The sequence below is a fragment of the Trichoplusia ni genome, chromosome 18, assembly GCF_003590095.1.
Source record: "Trichoplusia ni isolate ovarian cell line Hi5 chromosome 18, tn1, whole genome shotgun sequence".
In the NCBI taxonomy this organism is placed as follows: domain Eukaryota; kingdom Metazoa; phylum Arthropoda; class Insecta; order Lepidoptera; family Noctuidae; genus Trichoplusia; species Trichoplusia ni.
Window position 1 is genome coordinate 6767086 of NC_039495.1, and position 20411 is coordinate 6787496.

At 35.8% G+C, this 20411-nt stretch overlaps 2 protein-coding genes across 4 annotated transcripts; one reads left to right on the top strand and one right to left on the bottom strand.

Moving 5' to 3' along the window:
* Positions 1-2602: 2602 nt before the first annotated feature.
* On the top strand, positions 2603-20340 carry LOC113502752 (glucose dehydrogenase [FAD, quinone]-like). 2 transcript variants are annotated; one of them, XM_026884414.1, is made up of 14 exons: positions 2603-2765; positions 7810-7856; positions 13488-13727; positions 15250-15421; positions 15830-16029; positions 16154-16278; positions 16527-16707; positions 17057-17317; positions 17785-17936; positions 18271-18436; positions 18668-18878; positions 19177-19221; positions 19480-19672; positions 20090-20340. In XM_026884414.1, exons 2-14 carry the CDS (start codon positions 7839-7841, stop codon positions 20289-20291), a joined length of 2166 nt encoding a protein of 721 aa, XP_026740215.1. In that variant the 5' UTR covers positions 2603-2765; positions 7810-7838; the 3' UTR covers positions 20292-20340. The 2 variants fall into 2 exon arrangements, with proteins under 2 accessions (XP_026740215.1, XP_026740214.1); XM_026884413.1 differs by lacking the exon at positions 2603-2765 and having other exon boundaries at positions 7785-7856.
* Positions 7851-10336, bottom strand: LOC113502754. Of its 2 annotated transcripts, XM_026884419.1 has the most exons (3): positions 10059-10336; positions 9643-9776; positions 8238-8306 (listed from the first exon to the last, which is right to left on the bottom strand). In XM_026884419.1, exons 1-3 carry the CDS (start codon positions 10258-10260, stop codon positions 8253-8255), a joined length of 390 nt encoding a protein of 129 aa, XP_026740220.1. In that variant the 5' UTR covers positions 10261-10336; the 3' UTR covers positions 8238-8252. The 2 variants fall into 2 exon arrangements, 1 of the variants encoding a protein (XP_026740220.1); XR_003401380.1 differs by lacking the exons at positions 9643-9776; positions 10059-10336 and adding an exon at positions 8414-8679 and having other exon boundaries at positions 7851-8306.
* Positions 20341-20411: the final 71 nt, after the last annotated feature.

Consider the following 20411-nt stretch of genomic DNA (forward strand, 5'->3'; position numbering starts at 1 on the left):
CCACAGGGAAACAGTAATGGATACTGAAGTGGATCATAAGATCTATGAATTTCAGAAACTCTTTGAAGTCCACCATCTCTCGCAGTCAACACAATATCTCGGGGACCTTTGTCTTCGTCTATCAAAAGAACAGCTACTTCATCTACTATTGGCGCATTATACCGACCTCGATGCTCGTTAGGAGGTTTCACATCAGCATGAATAATAAGTTTTAAGTCATTCGGAGGTCTATTTTCCAGATTGTATTTAAAACTTTGAATATACGTATTATGATCGTGAAGGTATGTTTGGAGAACGTTGATGAGATCGATTTGCAAACTTGGATTCAAATTTGTGCGCAATGATACCTGATCTGCATGGGAAACAAAATATATTTGCAAAAATTCGGGTTGTGCCCCTTCAGCTGGAAGTAAGTTACCGATCAAGTGATAAACTTGCCCTTGGACTTTAAAAGTGGGCATAAAGTTTCCCTCACGAATCTCTTTGGCACCAAATGAAGTCATCTGAAATAGTGTATTATATTGTCTTGAGTGATTTAAGAAATGCTTTGATGATGGATGTGAGCCCGATATCAGTTCTTTTAAAACTGTAGCTGGTTCCGGAATTATAGGTATATTAACTTTGCCACCACTGCAACACAGTCCAGAAGCTTCAGTCACCCATTTTTTTGCTTGGCATAAGTTGCATATTTTATCCATTCTGCCAATATCAATACCATTTAGCTTAGTATAGTCAAGGGTACAATCATAAGCAAACGCAGCATTTAATAAATTAACTTGCCTGCGAGTTCTATTTCTTGCTGATCGTACATTCTGCTGTGATAATCGATGGGATCTCTCAGTGCTTGATTCCCGTAGTCTGTTCACCAATGTTCGAGAATTCTGTGCGGCTAAACGTTGAGAACGATCAGCTCTTGATTCCCGTAGTCTGTTCACCAATGTTCGAGAATTCTGTGAGGCCAAACGTTGAGACCGATCAGCGCTTGATTCCCGTAGTCTGTTCACCAATGTTCGGGAATTTTGTGAGGCTAAACGTTGAGAACGATCAGCGCTTGATTCCCGTTGTCGGTTCGCCAAAGTTCTGAAATTTTGTGAAGCTAGTCGCTGCGAACGTTCAGCGCTTGATTCCCGTTGTCGGTTCGCCAAAGTTCTCAAATTTTGTGAGGCTAGACGCTGCGAACGTTCAACGATAGATTCATTAGCACGGTTTTGTTCACTGATTGCTCGTTGAGTAGCCAACCTATGCATATTTTCATCCTCTGTTTCATTGCTGCGCAAAACTCGCATCCGCTTTGCAGTAGCAGTCTGCCGAGAAAGCTGACTTCTTTTTCTAGGCATTATAGTTCCGAAGAAATAACGTAGGTAATGTTTAATAATTAGAAACCTATGTTCTAGTTATTTTAACGGTTAACATTTGACGTCTATCAGTTTTATTTCATAGTGAGTTGACCAGCTTAAAAACATCAATAAAAAGGAATGAATCGATACGGACTTAAAATATATATTATGTGAATTATAAAAATATTATAGTAATAATAATTATTACACGCATCATTTAACAAAATAATTGGATTTATTTAGTTGAATTATCAGAACTGTTATAAGTATTGTCATATTGTCTATTCTCAAATCTCGTTCAAGATTAATATTTTTATTATGTTGATACAACTCCAACAAATAATTTGTAATAATGCATTATTTCAACCAAATATATATACCATAAAACTATTCTAGTGAGTTAGTGATAAACATATACCTACAGTTGCGGACATTTTTTTAGATAATTCAAGACGAATAATTCTTTCCTACCCTTTTTTATTGGTATTTTGAACCGTTTTCGCAGCGCAAACAACGGAAGCCTGAATGGAGTGGAAAGATGAATAATTTTCCCCGTTTTTCCACATTTTCCATTGTATCTTCGCTCCTGTTAGTCGCAGCGTGATGATATATAGCCTAAAGCCTTCCTCGATAAATGGTCTATTCAACACAAAAAGAATTTTTCAATTCGAAGCAGTACTTTCTGAGATTAGCGCGTTCAAACAAACAAACAAACAAACAAACAAACTCTTCAGCTTTATATATTAGTATAGATATGACTGACAAACGGTAAAGGAAAACATCGTGAGGAAACCTGGATTCCAAATATTGAAAACTGTAATTTTTATCTTGATACTCAAATCCTCAGAACCATGCTCAAACCTTTCCTATACCTACGGGAAGGTGCCTCTGCCCAGCACTGAGACAAAAAAAAATGGCTTAAAATTTTAATTTTCGTTTTATCTTATGCATTTTTCTACACAATAATTGGAAATTCAGTGTGGGACGCTAAACTCAAGGTCAATTCAATTAAGTTCCAATTGTTGTATTGGCAAAATGATTAGAGAATAGGAATGATTACAAATTTAATTCAAATGCCATTCACTCATCGGCTATTGTAAAATAGCAGAATCGGGGCCCTGTTGGCCACTTTTTAAGTACACAGCCAGGCCTTCATTATTCAGGGCGTAATATACACAACGTGTTCATAACATTTACAATACAGTATAAAGTCCAATACACACTGACGCATCAGAGTCATCCTAAAGCTCATCTTCCACGTCCAGTGTGTACCGGTCCTTGTGGACAGCGTGTCTTCTCCATATAAACAATAACGGCGCACGCGCAGTCCGTTGTCGGCCGCGCGTGTGCTCATGTGCGCATCTCGCGGTATTTATTTATTTATTAGTGATAGTGATAGCTCGCCGTTTAGTGATAACAATATTTAAGGTAAATCGATTTGAATATTAAGGATCTTTTGGTCTATAGTTTTGATGTAAAAATGGAGATGAAGTCAAAAGATGCGTAGAGTTTTTAGAATAAGGTTGAAAACGAATAATTTCTAAATAGTTACCTAGCTTATTGACAAATTAAGATATGTGTTTAGTTGAGTAATATTATTTACAATGGAAGGAACGGTATTCCAAAACTTAAGCTTGTGCAGGCTTATACTATTGATAAATAATGTATGTTTTTTCTTTGTGAACATTTGTTCCTGGTGAATTTTCTTTGATCGTTCACAAGGTGCAGCATTTAGATAATATAAATCAATATAAATTAGGTAAATTTAGTTGGAAACCGTGACATTAACGACGAATTAAATTTTATTATTTCGTGGAAAATGTCACGGTTAAAAAAAATGTGTCCTAGTAATATCAAATGCAGACCAAAGATTTGTAATCAAAGATAAATTTGCGTATCGTATACATAGTTTTTGTAAATAGTAGATAGACCCAAATAATGTAATGATACCAGCAAATGAAGGACGAAGATTTTAGCATTGGTTAACTTACTTTGGGTTGTTAGCAATATTTATCGAATAAAATCACTGATGTTCAAAAATAATACCTACAAATCCATTGTCAAAACCTAGAAATTAACCTTGGCTTCTAAATATCACAGTTTTACATAAGCAGGTACAGACAGCAATCCCTACTAATATTATAAATGCGAAAGTAACTCTGTCTGTCTGTCACGCTTTCACGTCTAAACCACTGAACTGATTTTAATGAAATTTGGTACAGAGATAGAGTTGACCTTGAGAAAGAACATAGGATAGTTTTTATCCCGGACTTTTGAAGAGTTCTCTTGGAAACGCGATATAACCGACCTCGACGCGGGCAAAAAGCCAGTACTTACAGAATAAGATTTACATTACGATTATGAACATTTTTTTTTCTCGATTGCGTATATTGTATTTGTTGGTTTCCCAAAAATACATAGTAAGTAGTTTAGTACATATTTTAACTACATATACGAAGTGTCAAGCCTATTTTATTTCATATTAACACAACAGTATCTCAATATGATTTTTTTCAGCTTCTTTTAATAATCTGACTTTTGTAACTGACCGTACCTGATGTAAACGGAAACCATAACTTTTGTTTAAACGACATTGACCTTCTTTAAGAAAGCAAGGAAAGTGTGATCATTGTTTATGCTTGCCAGTCGCAAATATCTGTGGGCGAAAGTTTGTGGTTGTCCACCACACATAGCAATGTGGTCGATACATTTTAAACTAAATACATTATTAAAACAATCGCAAATACCTTTACTAATCACTGGACTTTCTCACCGGTAAAATCAAAAATTACCTACACTTTGGAAACATTGGCGACGACTGGCCTGTTGGTCTAGTAGTTAGTAGCCCTGACTGCTACATCGGAGGTCGTGGGTTCAATTCCCACCCAGAACAAATATTTGTGTGATGAGCACAATCATTTGTTCTGTGTCTAGGTGTCATTTATCTATATAATATGTATTTGTTTAGAAATATTTAAGTATGTTTATCAGTTGTCTAGTAGTCATAATACAAGCTTAGCTTAATTCGAGACTAGACGACTCGAATAAAATTAGAGCGAGGTACAAATAATCTAGACTCATACAGTCTAGATTATTTATAGCTCTGTAAAGTCTTTTCTCAAGCTTTTATTTTGATTTCAATTTTACTGAGATTTGATTCAGGTAAATATAATATTTTACGTAAAACATACTGTTTCTCTGACCTCTACATTTTTTGTTAATATTTCGATATTTATTGATACAATTTTAGATATTGTATATTTTAACATATAAATCTTAATTGTCAGATCTCTTGGTGTAAGAACAAAGATTGCAATACTAGGAGTGACAGTGACTAATCAAAAAACTGTATAAATTATCATTAAAAGAGAAATAACAGCTATTAAATTAAGGCTGTCAAAGACGAGTAATTAAAAATTTATTATAAAGGAAAAACTATTGAAATAAAAATAAAATAATTATATTCTAGTCTTAGGTACATAAAAACTGTATTAAAATAACAATAATTACTCTTCCGACAGAGTAACGTTAAGTTAAACACATTACCGTTCTTTTTTGCTCGCGGCGCGGATGTTGGCTTGGCGGTAATAATAGCTGTTGGGTAATCAAGGACCTGTTTCCATCTGTGGTAACATTGAACTTGACTACTTATAACATAACACCGATATTTTTATATTTTATGCATAGTTTGTTTTTTATTTAGAATTTTGTGTATATCGAGTGTGGATATGGACATAGTCTTTTGACAAAATAAATATAAACATTAAAACCATATACGACTACGTGTTGCAACAAACATGCATTCACATTGCGTTTATACAATCAGTAGGTTTGCATTTTAATTAAACCTATGTACATATATTTAATTAAAAAGCTAATCTGCACCAAGTTACATCTAATGTTTTGGCACATTTCTTTAAGTCTTTCATAAATGTGCTCAAAAAGAGGATTTAGCTTTCTTTAATCTGTTCCTAAAACCTCAATTTATATATTCCAAATTCCATTTTTTTTGCGGTCGGCCATAAAAGGCATGATATAATTTACATAACTTTATAGTTACATTTTTTTAGTGTCAACGTCCTTGCAATAAGGCTTCGGTTTTTTATTTCCAATTTATCTGTTTGGTCCCTATATTTCCATCTTCCTTATTTCTTATCATATCTACTTACTACTTACTGATGCTCGCAACTTCATTCGCGTAGTCAAGAAGATATATAAATATATATAACTTAGGTTTTTTTAAACCACAGTGCACGCGATTTCTCCTCATTTTTATAACAAATTTCATTACTGCTCTGCTCCTGTAATTCATTGCTTGATGGTATACGTATACGAGTATATCCTATACATCTTCTCAATAAATGGGTTTCAAACGCTGAAATATACCCTTAATTCTTGAGATAAACGCGTTGAAGCAAACTGTTCCGCTTTATCATATTAAGAATAAATGTGCATGTAATAATATATACAATAATAAAATAATATTCTATTATTTTATTGTTCTCTTCAATATATACCTATTTCCTATAATATATATTAAGAAAGTTTATATATTTCACATATCTACCTACACACTTTCTTATATAGATACCTACTATTATTTATTAGGACAATGTAGTGTATTTATATATGATAATAATATCACTCTCTTTATATTAGCTCTTATTATTTTCCTATCTCTTATTGCCTGCACCACCCCTATTTGACTCTGATAGAGAATGTCTCAGGTATTAAATCTGCCATTGTAACATTGTTCATGAACGAGAAGTATTAATAAATAATAGGAGATCTTATGAAGATTCGTAATTACTACAGTATGTGTTTAATTTGTACGCCTACTAAAAACTTTTATAAAAACCGAAAAACATGACGTCTATCAATTAAATAACAATTTCCATAGTTCCTTTTAACAACTGGTTAGGCTAGTTTTTATGTAGTTTCCGAATATTCGTAAAAACTGGGGATTCCGCCGCTAGTTACGTTGTTTCATACAATATAAACAATCTTAGACAAATTCTTTCGTCTTGGCATAACTTGGGAATGGGTTTACCAGCTTCCAAAATTTTGTTTTCTTTAAAATGCGAGATTGAAAGGTTTAGTACCGACTTTCTCGTTTATAATATCAGTAGGATTGCTTTTCTGTAAATTGTAGCTTATTTTACACTCTGTTTTGTTTATTTAAATGTGATTAGATAAATCGTTTTTATACTTATAAATATGTTGCTCTACGAGTTTGTTTGTTTTCCCAAAAATAACTCAAAAAGTACCACATTGGTCCTCTCTCAAGTTGTCACACTCGTTTTAAAGAGAACGTGTTCCGAATTCCAGTTAATCCGTTATCACTGTCGCTACTTGGTCCTTTTGACAGAGTTTTTGGTCCTTTCACATATTATCATATACTTTACTAAAATATGTTTTAGTTTTTGAGTTCCGAGACATAAAAAAGTGAGGCGAGCGTTTCTCTTTTTTAACACCAATTTTATTGATGAAGTTATTCTAAAAGACGACAGTCGTAGCAAATGAACAATCCTTGTGTCTGGGTTTGCACAAACATTCAAGTCACATGCACTTAGCTAGACTCTGAACTAGCCGTGATGGAAGGAACCTAGGCTGTTAAATCAGAATATGCTAAGTCGATTAAACACCTGAACCATTTAAACAAAACAAAGCAAGCTTTTGTCGTCTCTATATTTCTTGCTGCTGTCTGTGTAGCTAAAAAAATCTTTAAGCCATTATAGTAAGCTGCAATAATCAGTAAAACAGACATGTTTCATTTCAGTCCTTGACTTTAAGAAACAAATAAGCTACCAGATAAACAAAGGGAATTTCGATTTCACACAAGAAAAGCGAAACAAATCACCTATTTAAATTTTAACCATCGTAACTGTCGCCTTATTTTTAAATAACCATGAATAATTTTGTAAATTGTAAAAAGAAATGCTTACCTCTGTCAAATATTTTGCTTGAAAGATGTCAAATGTAATGTGTGCGAGATGAAGCAAAATAAAAGAAAAACGGTTAGGTACATTTCAAACGAAAGTTACGCATTGTTTTAGAAGTAAGGACAGGACGTTCGAATTAGATGCGCTTTTGTAAATCGTAGAATTGTATACTTACTGCACAAATGTTCAAGTAGGCAGGTACTTAGCCAAAGCGCTCACTGTAAGAACAATGACATATATTATTTCAGAATACGTGCTTGGTCTTAGTTAAAGTAATCAACTCCTATGCTCAGATTATTAGCATAGATCTGTAAGATATCAAATAGATAAGACATCCAGACAGATCCCTTCTAATTATATCGACCTCCGTGGTCGAGTGGCGTACGCACCGGTTTCAAGGTGTCGCTAGCTCTGAGGTCCCGGGTTCGATCCCCGGTCGGGTCAATGTAAAAATTAACATTTCTACATTGTCTTTCAAAAAGTAACTTAAAAGATATGTGAGATCATAATTTTATTTCTATTGTTTATAGATTAACACAACAACAAGACAGACAGCAATATGATAAGAGAACCAGAGGTAAGCCATTATCATTTACATATCTTTATAATAAGTTATAATTATAGAGTTGTCTTGAGGAGGCTTCCATCAACTGCGGTCCCAGTCGCAGGATCCGTAAAAAATTAATATTTTTCTTCCGGCGACTGGGACCACTCGTAAATGAAAGCTGAAATTAAGAGTTTGTCTAATAATCTAATCCTTTATTTTATCTTATTAATCGCTACAGTCAGAACTAGACGACTACGAGCTCTTGTCTGAATCTGTCAGGTCTCCAACGGTAATAATTAGTTGCTGGACGTGAATTCGGTCTTTTCGGATATATTTATTCCAGTCTGCCTGTATCGTCCTTTGCGTTTTTTCTATAACTTTTCTCCGATCACCTGGGGTCGTTATGCTAGGCTTCGTCCAGCAACTTCAACATTTTGTTCGTCGTAAATGGTGGGGTCGTGTTTCTTTTGGAAGCGAAACCTTAAAAGATAAACATCTATTTAGAACCCTGCAAATCCTTTTTTATCACTGTTTTTATTTTTCTAAAAAAAATAATGTACAGTATGTGTTTATATAACTTAACGCACCTTTTATTTGCGCCCAAATCAATCCTATGAAATTTTACTAGCAATGGTATAGTGACAAGCTGAGGACTAGGTGCCTACGTTCCTTGGCCATTTCGTCTAGCTTGAAAGTGGGCGTCGGAGTTCTGTTTAATTTCATTAATTTCACTATTTTTTCTTTAAACATTGTCATAGCAAAGCTGGAACAGTTTTTTCACAAGACATGCAGAGCATTATGATGAGGATAGCACTTTATCATCAGATCCTGTATCTACTTCTACTTTTGACAGCCCAAAAAATTAGGTACTGCAAGAGAGGTCCAAGCTCAAATGTTTGTTAAAATGATATAAGACTTTTTTAACTTTAATTTTTTTATTTATATTAATTTTAAATTTCATTTCTAGTTGTGTGTTATACTATTATACATTCAAACACTTATTGCTATTAATTTTAGTAAATGATATAAATAGCAAAAACTGTATTTTATTGGTGTCACCTTTATTTTATTGTATAAACAACTCATATTATCAAAAAGTCATATTGAGTAGCAGTCTAAAGTTTAAAATAGCAAATACAAATGCAAATAATTGCTTGGTGATAAATCATTTAAAAATAATCTTTTTTTAAAAGCTATAAGTCTAACAAAACAACAACAACTTAAAGTAATGATTAGAGCTAAAATAAATAGATTTCTCATGTCACAGTCACAATCACATATTTGATTTAAAGTACTCTAATACTTATATCAATGAAACATACATGTTCTTTGCTGTATGTTTTTTTTTTATTAATAATCAATTACAAATATGACGTTCATTTAACATTTTTGAGAATGCTGTTGAATGTTTTTTCTACATTTACTCTAGAATAAGTGATCGTCTTTGTCATGTAAACATGGCTAGCTTCTTATTCTATTCTACAGTTTCAAACGCCATGGCGTTAACTTTTGTAGAAATCTATTTTGTGCGAATCCCTTGTATGTTGTTAAGGCCCTTTGTACCAGTTTGTCTTTATTATGTTGTGCTGGAGGCTGAGGAGGAGGAGCTGCCGGGAATTATACCTTACCTTATACCTTACATTATACCTTGCATTGTTCATTATTACTATACTAGATTAACTACATATTAATTAAAAATAATATTAAAATTAAATTACTTAAACAAATTGGTGAACCATTCTTTAAATTTGTCAGCACTCATTCCTTCATGATAGTCTCCATGCTAGCAGGGCATGACACATTATATGTCGCTCACCTTTTCCCTCTCTGGCATTTTGGTAGACCTGTGAGCAGCATCAGTCCACATTATACCAACTGGGTGGTTAGCATTCAACCAAGTTTGGTCCAAGAAAATGACACTGCTCCAGTTAGTTATATCCTTGGCTGATTCTAAAAAAGTAACTCTTCAGATTAATATTCTTTTTTTATCAACCCTCTTCCACTTTAAACCCGCTTTATTTAATATGAGCCGTAGCGACGTAACACCGCCAGCGAATAGTTCAGCCTCTTTTAACGACTTTTTTAATTTAATTAACGTGGGGTATTCATTTCTGTCATAATACGAGAAAATATGGTTGCGTATTGCATCTATATCAAAACTATCTAGATCTGTAATAGAAGCGTTACGCCGGCGCTTCTTTGATGGAGTCGTCAATTTGTTATCTTCCATACCCGTTTCACCGAATTTTTCTTTTGTTATTCGGGAAACTGTATTTCTCCCGATGTCCAGTGCTGCTGCAACTCGGTCGACGACTCTGTCGATTGATATCAACGGGCCTCCGTTTGTTCGTTCTCTTTCAAAATAGTCCCTCAATCGAATCACCAACTCCCGACTTTGAGAGTCTAAAATAGTCTTTTGTGATTTCTTCGGCATTGTAGAATGCAGGAAAAAACAAAAACAACAGACAACGGGCTTAGCAAAAGCGAAATACTTAACAAAAACAATAAAAAAGTCACTATCAACAAAAACTCAAAACAGTCGCAACATATACAAACAGACTAAACAGTGTGAATACTGTCAAAGTCAAAGTGTCAAGTGTTGTCAATCTCTATTGACAAAAGTTCCGTTCCATGTAGATGACATATAAATATATTTACTTTACAGTTAATAATATAAATGATATCTGGAACATTTTTATCTGGAACAACTTATAATTTTTTTTTACGGGAAAAATATTTTATTTCGTTTGCTTCGTTTGAAGTAAGAAATTTGCGTAGCAAGGAATACGAAAACTGTCACGCATATCATCTTGCTTGGGCGCATCAACGTTAATTATTTGCGGTCTTACCACTAGGCTATCACAGAATTTTTTGTAAGACAAAAAACCTTAACTCGTTCAACGCTCCATACACTTAATAGTACACACAATCAAAGCCTTTTCATAATATAGGTACACGTACTTACGAAGGTAATTACATAGTAAAGATAAGTTAAAAAAAATAAAAATAAAAAGTACCTACAAAAAAATTTAGTACAGATAAAATTAATATAACCTTTATACAAATATGCAATACATAATATTAAAATATATCATAATACTGATAATAGATAATATATAATTTTACTTAATAAATAGCATTGTCCTCCTCTCTCCTACTTTTGCTGTGCCCGACAGGGTCCATAATGAGCTGTGAACCTAGTTATAATTTACCACCTATGTAACATTATGGTATGCAATAAAGATTTGATTTGATTTAAATTATACCTATTCTCAATTAAAACCTTTTTTCATTATTCATACAAAGATGCCACATCTGATATCCGCTACGCGTTAGTTTATGGCTGCGATCGGGAAACAATGAGTAAGCGCGATGCAAATTCATCATGATTTAGTTTTATTGTAGGTACCATATGGCTAATTGATATAATTACATAGTCATCACGATGTTATATTATGGAATACTCCCATCACGATTTTCACAACGTCTTCGAAGAAATCGGATTCATTAGTTACATGAGTTATTCATTGGCATGGAAATCTTTTGTTTTTATTCTAGACTTAGGTATTTTATTAAACTGTGTTCTATTTGTAAATAATTCATTAGGGATTAAAGCTCAAGTCGGGTTTAACTTTACTTCTTTTATTTTGCTATGTCAATAGGAAGAGGTTGAAATGTTCTGACAAAATAAAAAAAAGGGAACGGGTATAGGAAGACACGAAATACAAGATACAGAGGAGAATGGCTTAAACAAAGGGACGCCTACCTACCCAGCAGTGATATATTCAAAGCTAATGATGATGACGACAGATGATTGATGATTTATTCCCTTAACGACTATCACAAAATTAATTGAAGCGAGAATTCGCTCTACGACCTTTAATGCGCCGCCTAGTATTAGTGGAGGCCTAATACTGCCGAAAATTACCACTATGGTGCTACCTTCTATCATAAATTCCTACCACTTAATTTCACCTACATAGCTCTTATGGAATTACATTGTTTATAACAATTGTCTTGTCCGTTGTCATCACATTAGCGCTTACTAAGTTAATCTCTTTTTTACACACAACCTTTAAAATTATAATATTAAATTCGTCCTTCGTATTAACATTATTTAAATACCAAACATAGCAAAAACCATTGAGATATATAATTATATTTTTTTGTAGTTTAAAGGTTATGGCGGCACCTTTTTAATAGTTTTTGTTCTTTTAAATTATTGTTATAGTTCAAAATAATTACTTGGTCTTCCGGTACATCTAAGTATCTGTTCTCATCTCAAATGTGAGTGTGTAACCTTCAATGATTACTTGTAATTATTTCCGTTAAATAAGCTAACTTTAAGATATTCCAAAACAGAATATAAAATAGTATGCCAAGAATGATAAGGAAAGTTGATGTAACATTATAAAAAAAGTCATAGCGAGTTAGGCTTGGTTTAATTCGCTTGTCACCAGAAGTTGATCACAGTCTTAAAAAGTGAAAAGGACTGCATATGGATTTGATTAATGATGTCATTCGTTCAAAATGCGTTCAAGTAATTGACTAAATAGGTACATTAAAAGATAAGATTTAATTGTTAAATGATGTTTATGTTTACTCACGCGTCAGCTCATGATTAAGGACTTCGGTTGGGTCCGAAACTAGTTGGGCACCCCGGATAGATACAAGTGAGTGAACCGTTACATAATTCAGTAATTAATCAGTCTCACGATAGTTATTATAAAAGATTTAATTGTATTGATTTGGCATATGGCAGACGCCAGACCGCGATTTTTGTTTCACTTTTTCGATTACGCCATCAATTCATGAAATAATAACCTGATTCTATCTCTTTTGGTAAACTTATATACAATTTGTCAATTGCAAGTAGGTATACTTACAAAGGCTGTGCTAGTAACGAACGTATGGACATACAGGTACCTAATTATGTTCATACCAATGCAGCAATGTTTACACAGTAATACTGCAAAAACATAGGCCATTCCGTTTTTATTGAGTTCAATGATGAATGACAATCATCCTGTCTTTGTTTTTCTTCGATTATCAGTTAATCATTCACTGATTATGTCAATTATCATGATCGGCCCTTTGTGTGGGAGCGTCGCTAAATTCTTCCGTTGCGTGCAGAATGTGTTCAAATGTGTTTCCTGATTCACCGGCCTTCCGTATTTCGTTTGTCAATGGTATGTGCAAAACGAATGCTAGATACGGCAATTGAGGTAATGATTTTAGCATTGTTAGCACTCGTCACGTTTTCGGTGATTATTTGGTTTGAAAATCAGCGCAATCTAAGTTGAGGACACTAATTCCTTACTTGGACTAGTGTATTTTAAAGGTTATACTTCGCATGTATCTGTGACACTATTGAATAATAATGTCTAAATTTCATTTAAGTTTGGAACGTGATGGCGAGTTTTTAGAAAATCGATTTTACCTCTTTCATAGGTAGTTAAATCGGCTAATAGTGGAATAGGAACTACTCCTAATGAGAATGTTACTGTATTAGTTAAGGGCCATAATAATATGCATAAAAACTCATTTGCAACTGTTCTCATTATGTTTGAAGGCCATTGTGGCACCATGAAACTATTTTTCTTTTTTGCATCCTAATTATGTGGAATGTTCAATTTTTAATGCTCCTTCTTTCCTTGGCAGGCATGTGGATGCCCCATTCGGGAAGTGGGTCCCTCCATGGTATCGTCGTGCCCGAACCAGTTTCTTCTATTCATGACGATCCTGGAGGCCTACATCAACGGCCGCTGTGACCTAGCGGACCCCTGCAACAGGGTCACGAGCAGGGACCCGCCAGATGACAACTATGACTTTGTGGTGATCGGCGGGGGTACGGCCGGCTCTGTGGTGGCTGGCAGGCTGTCGGAAAATCCTCAGTGGAAGGTATGTAGTCTGAATAGATGTGGATGAATAGAAGCTTGCTTTTTACTATGCGTCAACTTGAAATCTCTATATCAATTACAATATAACAAGAGGCCGCTAGCCTAGATTTAAACTTTGAAATTTGCCCTAACGGACGAGTTTTTTCTACCCTTATATGTGAGGCGGGCTATCGATCTTTGGTAAGAAAAAAAATCATTAACTTTCATAGGAAGAAAATGGGAAAACCTTAAAAAAGTATATAGCTACCTAAACTCACTTATCTAACATGTATAAGGTTAAAAAATATGGTAATATATATTAATATATTAAAATATGGTATATATTTCACAAAATAATATTCATAGCACAGCCATGATGGTTCTGATAATCTGGAAATAATTACAAGTAATCATGTGTACATATAATCTTAGCTTGAAAACAAACTAACTATACCTGTACCCGGCTCATTGGAGGTCAGTATTACGCATTGCGATTCAAAATGATCGCACGCGAATTCATTAAAGTTCAAGATCAATTGAAGTCAAAGTCAAGGTGAAGTTTTTAGCGGTTTTTTTGTAGTTTGCAGGCTATTATGAAGTTATCGATATCATTATTAAGTAGCGTTTTGCATTATCTATTAATAGGAAGGTGGCCTTGATAATAAATTGCTCTAATAATATTTTATTTTTAAATCATTTAAGGCATCGTAGCCAAAGAGTAAAAATACCAGGACAATACTGTCCATCCGTATTTTACATCAAATTTCGCTATCTTAAGTTTTTTCAACATTTTGTGACTACATTTTTTTTTTATTGAATTGAATACAGAAATGAGTACAGCTTACTTTATATACTCTATTTGCTTTTGGACAATGAGTAGACAATTTAACATTAAAATTCACCTGGTTCGTTTCGTCCTAGACCTATTACCAGTATACTTTATGACCTAGGTCACCTAAGTTATATAGGATTAGCCTTTGTTAAACACAGGTGAAGCCACGCTTATTAAGCCTACTCTAGGTCCCAAAACAATGGGTATTCGTGTCGATTTCACGCAAGACTGTGGTTTGACACGCATTGTCCCATCGACAAGGTTTCTTGCGCAATGATAAGCTTTGTTTGAAGGTTCACGAGTAATTGTAGGATGGTTTCAATAATACCCTTTTAACTAAGCACTGCCGGTGTCAAGGCCTAAGAGATTCGTTCCGTACCCAGAAGGGTAAGAATTGAACTCCGTTGAGTCTCCTCTGTCTATCCGTTCGTTATCAGGCTGTAGCTCATCAGTTAGACAGACAGATAGTTGATATTTTGATAGATGATATTTCTGCTGCCGCTTTAAAAACGAACAAAAATACGCTACAAAAATATCAAAGAAATTATGATCTCGTAATGTTTTCTGCATTTAAATAAATTTACTTTACCCACTAGATATAGTTGGTATTCGATTTTGTTAACCCTTTGCACGAGCAAAGCGAGTCTTAATTTTATCAAACTACATTTTTTTTATTAATCTGACCATTACATTAAAACCCTCCTTTTCCCAGGTGTTGTTAATAGAAGCAGGTGGCGACGAACCAACCCAGTCAAGTGTACCAGCGTGGGTGACGGCATACTGGGGCAGAGATGACACAGACTGGCAGTACAAGACGGAGAAACAAGAGAAAGCGTGCTTGGAAGACGGCGGCCTATGCAGTTGGCCGAGAGCGAAAATGTTAGGTAAGGAATTATTTAATGTGGCTGTTGACCATACTTATTTGTTGACTAGGAATATAAATCAAAAGGTGCGCGGGCCCGCTCGCTAGGAATCAAAAATGTTTCTACGGAAACATAATACCGGGATGAAATCTATCCTATCCATACTCCTGGTTATAAACTATCTGTGCACCAAGTTCCGCCTAAATCCGTTCAATGGTATTTGCGTGAAAGAGGTACAAACAGCCACACATACAGACTTTCGTGTTTATAATATTACCAGGATGCATCAATCAATAAAACAAGCTAAAACTAAACGCCATCAATGTTTTGATGACGTAGGTAGATACCTAGTTTGTTCGGGGCTCGGCCAAGTCAAATAACCTGTTTTAATTGCTCTGCTGACGTCATTCGAACTTTAATTTGTTACAGGTGGTTGTTCTGTGATAAACGGTATGATGTACATGCGCGGCCAGCCGGCTGATTACGATGGCTGGGCCGTCAACGGTGCGACGGGTTGGTCGTGGTACGAGGTGCTGCCATACTTCCTGAGGAGCGAAGATAATAGGGAAATTGGAAATGGCGTGTCCGGACAGTCTCATAGTACGGGGGGACCGCTACCAGTACAAAAAGTAAATAACAGTGATTAATAACGAAAATGTCGAATCGAAAAAAAATATTGAAGTACTGAATTTTGTTAATGGATCTGTCATTATATTTATGAGCTGCCCTAAAAATATTTTATTAATTGTATAGTTCCGTCACGCGCCGCAGTTTGCTCATGACGTGGTATCAGCAGCCATCGAGCTGGGATACCCTCCCACCAGCGACCTGAACGGAGAGTCTGTGACCGGCTTTACCATCGCACAGGCTTACAACGAGTAAGTATTTTAACTGAAGATCAGAAATATTAAACCTATATCGTACTGTCTCAGTCACGGGACATATACCTACAAAAAAGAACATTTAAATGATGATGACTTAAAGTCTAAACACCTGCTACTGCTTTCCAGAAGCACCAGAACCAGAGCAAATGACATTAGAATAAATTATTATTCTAGTCTAAAGAGGTTTTGCTCTTACCGTCATACCCATAGCTATATAATGATGGTTGATTGTGTTCCCACAGTGGTGGTTCCCGGTACAGCACAGCTCGTGCTTACCTCCGACCCGGATCACGACGAGCAAACCTTCACGTGTTGTTGAACGCGCTTGGATCCCGCGTCATCATAGACCCGGTCACCAAGAAGGTTACGGGAGTCGAGTATATTAAGAACGGCGAAACCAAGACTGTCAAAGTTAATAAGGAGGTGAGTTGAATTTAATATTTTTTTGGGACGAAAACATACAATCATCTTCAAATAAAAACTACAGAAAGCTATTAAACGTTAAATGAAAACAGAATCAACAAAATAGATTGATCCATCCATAAAAAAAAAAACCAAAAGAATTTAAAACCTCGTGCTTTTTGAATTCGGTTAAAAGTTGAGTACGTTATCGCTGCTTTGGGGTAATGATACAAAATACATTGAAGAACTAAGTTACACTTTTGTTTTCTTACGGCTTGGTAAAGGACTCTGTGAAGACCATATCATTTTAAGACAGTCCAAAACATGTACCTACCAAAAATAAAACTTAAAGCCTTTTTATTTAATCCAGGCTATTCTTTCTGCCGGTACGCTGAACTCGCCACAAATCCTGCTCCTCTCCGGTGTTGGTTCCAAGGACACTCTGGACAAATTCAACATTCCAACGTTAAAAGACCTGCCGGGAGTAGGACAGAATTTACAGAACCACGTCGGCGTTCAACTGGATTTCACCCTGACTAAGGAGCCTCAGGTTCCCGACCTGAACTGGGATGTCGCTACGCAGTATCTACTGAATAGGATGGGTCCGCTGTCCAGTACGGGAATGTCCCAGGTTAGACTTGAGCAACATATTCTGAAGATTAAAAATTGATATGAAATGTATAGATTTAAAGAATTTAATGCCCACGTTTGTAAATGCCACTCCATTCAAATTTTATCAAAATCGGTACAGCCGTTTTTTATAATTGCAAATTGCATTGTGATCGAGTTTAAATCTACCCTGAAAATTGAGTTGCAAAAATCCAAACGGAAATGTTTGGATTGTTGCAACTCCAATACAAGGTACGATACAAGGTAAACGACAAACAAACAAACATACAATAAACAAGAAAGTAAAAGTATAAAAACTTGCGAAAATGGATACGACTTCGATAGATTCGTAAAGCTTTTCATTCTAAAACATAAAATTTCAAACAAGTAAATCAGCTATTTAATAGCACTCTAATCAGAAAAATTAAGCGGCTATTTTAAAAGGCGCACCAGTTATTTTTCTCCTCCTAACCGAGTACTTTGTTACAGTTGACAGGTAAAGTGAACTCTCGCTACGCATCAGCGGGTGGTCGGCACCCAGACGTGCAGTACTTCTTCGGCGGCTACTACGCGAGCTGCGGCGATGGCACCGTCGTGACCCCAGAGGAACTTGACGAAAATGCTAACAAGAGACACGTCTCGTAAGAATTACTTCTGCTTAAAACTGATTCCATTATCAAGGCAATACGTTTGTGCGCTGGTAATCTCTTGTGGACTTAGTTGATATTCAGTGATTATTAGGTAGCTTTGGTTACGAAATAGTACGTTCCAGCTTCAATTGCTCTCAAAAACTTTTGAAAAATAACCCAACTTAAAAAATGTGAGCTAATATGGCATACAAATCAGCGCATACGAAATAAATGATTCTTGTGATACAGAACTAGTGGACGATATCGATATTTCAACTAGAAATGCTTAATTTTTTTGGTGCTTTTCTTTTCGTTAATATAGTATATACTATTCTGCAATGTCCAGGATCGCAGCGATAGCACTGCAGCCTCGCAGTCGAGGGTTCGTGAGCATCAGGTCGGTGGACCCGACGCAGCCACCCATCATGCAGCCGAACTACTTCTACGATGAACACGAGCTTAACGTCATCGTTGACGCCGCCAGGATCGCTTACAAACTTGTTAATACAACTGTAAGTTACTTACCCAGAACTTTTTGAATGCTAAATTTATGGGTTGTATGTTGTTAGGTATAAGAGCTAAATTAGCTTGATCACGCCTTCTCAGACATTTCAATTTTCCCAGTAGTCTGAAGATCTTTTTTCCTTTTTCACCACTTATTTCTACCATTGCCAAAGTTTAACCACAATTCGATGTAATTGTTGAGTGTTTCGTATTTAGTCATCATCACATTTTATTTCTAGATTCTTCGTGAGAAGTACGGCATGATCCCCACTGTGGGGTATGGTAGCGAGTGCGAAGGTGGCGGCCCTGAACCCACTGACGAGTTCTTCAGATGTCTGGCACAACAGAAAACAGCGCCAGAAAACCATCAAGTGGGAACGTGCAAGATGGGCCCCGAGTCCGATCCTATGGCGGTGGTGGATATGCAGCTCAGAGTGCACGGGATACAAGGTAATCAATTTATAGGGTTGCAAGGATAGCAGAGTGGTTGAGTGGTCACTACGCCAAGCCCACAGAACGGGACGTGTCGGGAGCGATAACCTCTAGGACAAGCACTTGTGTGCTTCGCGAATGTTTGTCCTGATTTCGGGTGCATTTGTGATTTGAACGTTGTGGAAACTGTTTAAAACGTGCAAAAAAAAACTACCCCACTTTGTCCCACTGCTGGGTAAAGGCCTACCCAAATCTTTCCACGATTCGCTGTTTCAATGAAAAAATAGCAAAATAATATTAATTATTTTTTTTACAGGTCTGCGAGTCATAGACGGCTCCATTATGCCTACAGTGCCATCTGGTAAGTCATGCTTTTTTTATTTTGCTTTTAGTTGATTCATAATGCGATTTTAAGAAAGCAGTTTTTTAGACTAATAGGCATAATCTAATTCGTCATATTGTGCCCGAAGTTCAATTCTCTGGGCGTCGCTTTGGCCATGTGATTTGTAAATGAACGCTTGAAAAGCCCTGCCTCCCACCCAGATATATTTTTACGATAGAAGTGATCAAATTAATAAAAGACAACCAATCCTAATGCCTAACATATGCATATTTACAGGAAACACGGCAGCGCCTATAGTGATGATAGCTGAGCGTGGCGCGGAATTCATAATAACTCGCCACCAGCTCTCGAAGAAGGCTCCCGGTAACCCCGGACTCCACGACCGTTTCGGCGACGACTCACAGACCTTTGATGACGTCAGCGGCAACTACGCCAGCAATGAGGGCCATGATTACGAAGGGAGTCATGGGTGAGTCGATAAAGTAGTAATTTCGGTTGTTTAAATGGTAGGTGTAGTGTAAGCTATAGCGTCCAAAGCTATAGGTATCTAATAACTACGAACAAAAAAATCCCAGCCTTTTAGATTTGATATTTGTTAGTGTTTAATTATGATAATAATCAAGCCGTTTCATTTGATACATATAAATATTTAGAGTTATGTAAAATATGTAATCCGCAAATTTTGTGACGGCGGCCATCATGGCACGATTTTCTTCAAACATCTAAGGTAGGAACAAGAACGCGCCCGACTAAACTAGCTTTCAAATAACGGAACCAAAATCGTTTCATTTGTTCGAGAGCTATGATAGCACCGACAGATTAATACACACGAACATTACAATCCACATACTTTAACCTATTTTTAACCAAAAATATACGTTTTCAGCTGGAACCACCACCAAGGAGGCTACAACAGCCCCCATAGCCACAATCCCTCCACGAAACAGCCAGAAAACCAAACCAACAAGAACTACAGATGGGAGCACCGGTGGAAGCCATGGGACAAGAACAGGCAACAGGAGTGGCAGAACCAACCGCAACAAGACTGGCACAAAAACTGGCAACAGCAAAAATATCATTCACGGTAGTTTATTATGATATAAGGTCGTAGAATAAAGATTTAATTTAAGAAATGAACTGACTTTGTTTTAATTAAGATATTTTTTCTAATGCCAGTCCTTTGTCCCTTGCTAGTCCCGCCTATCCTA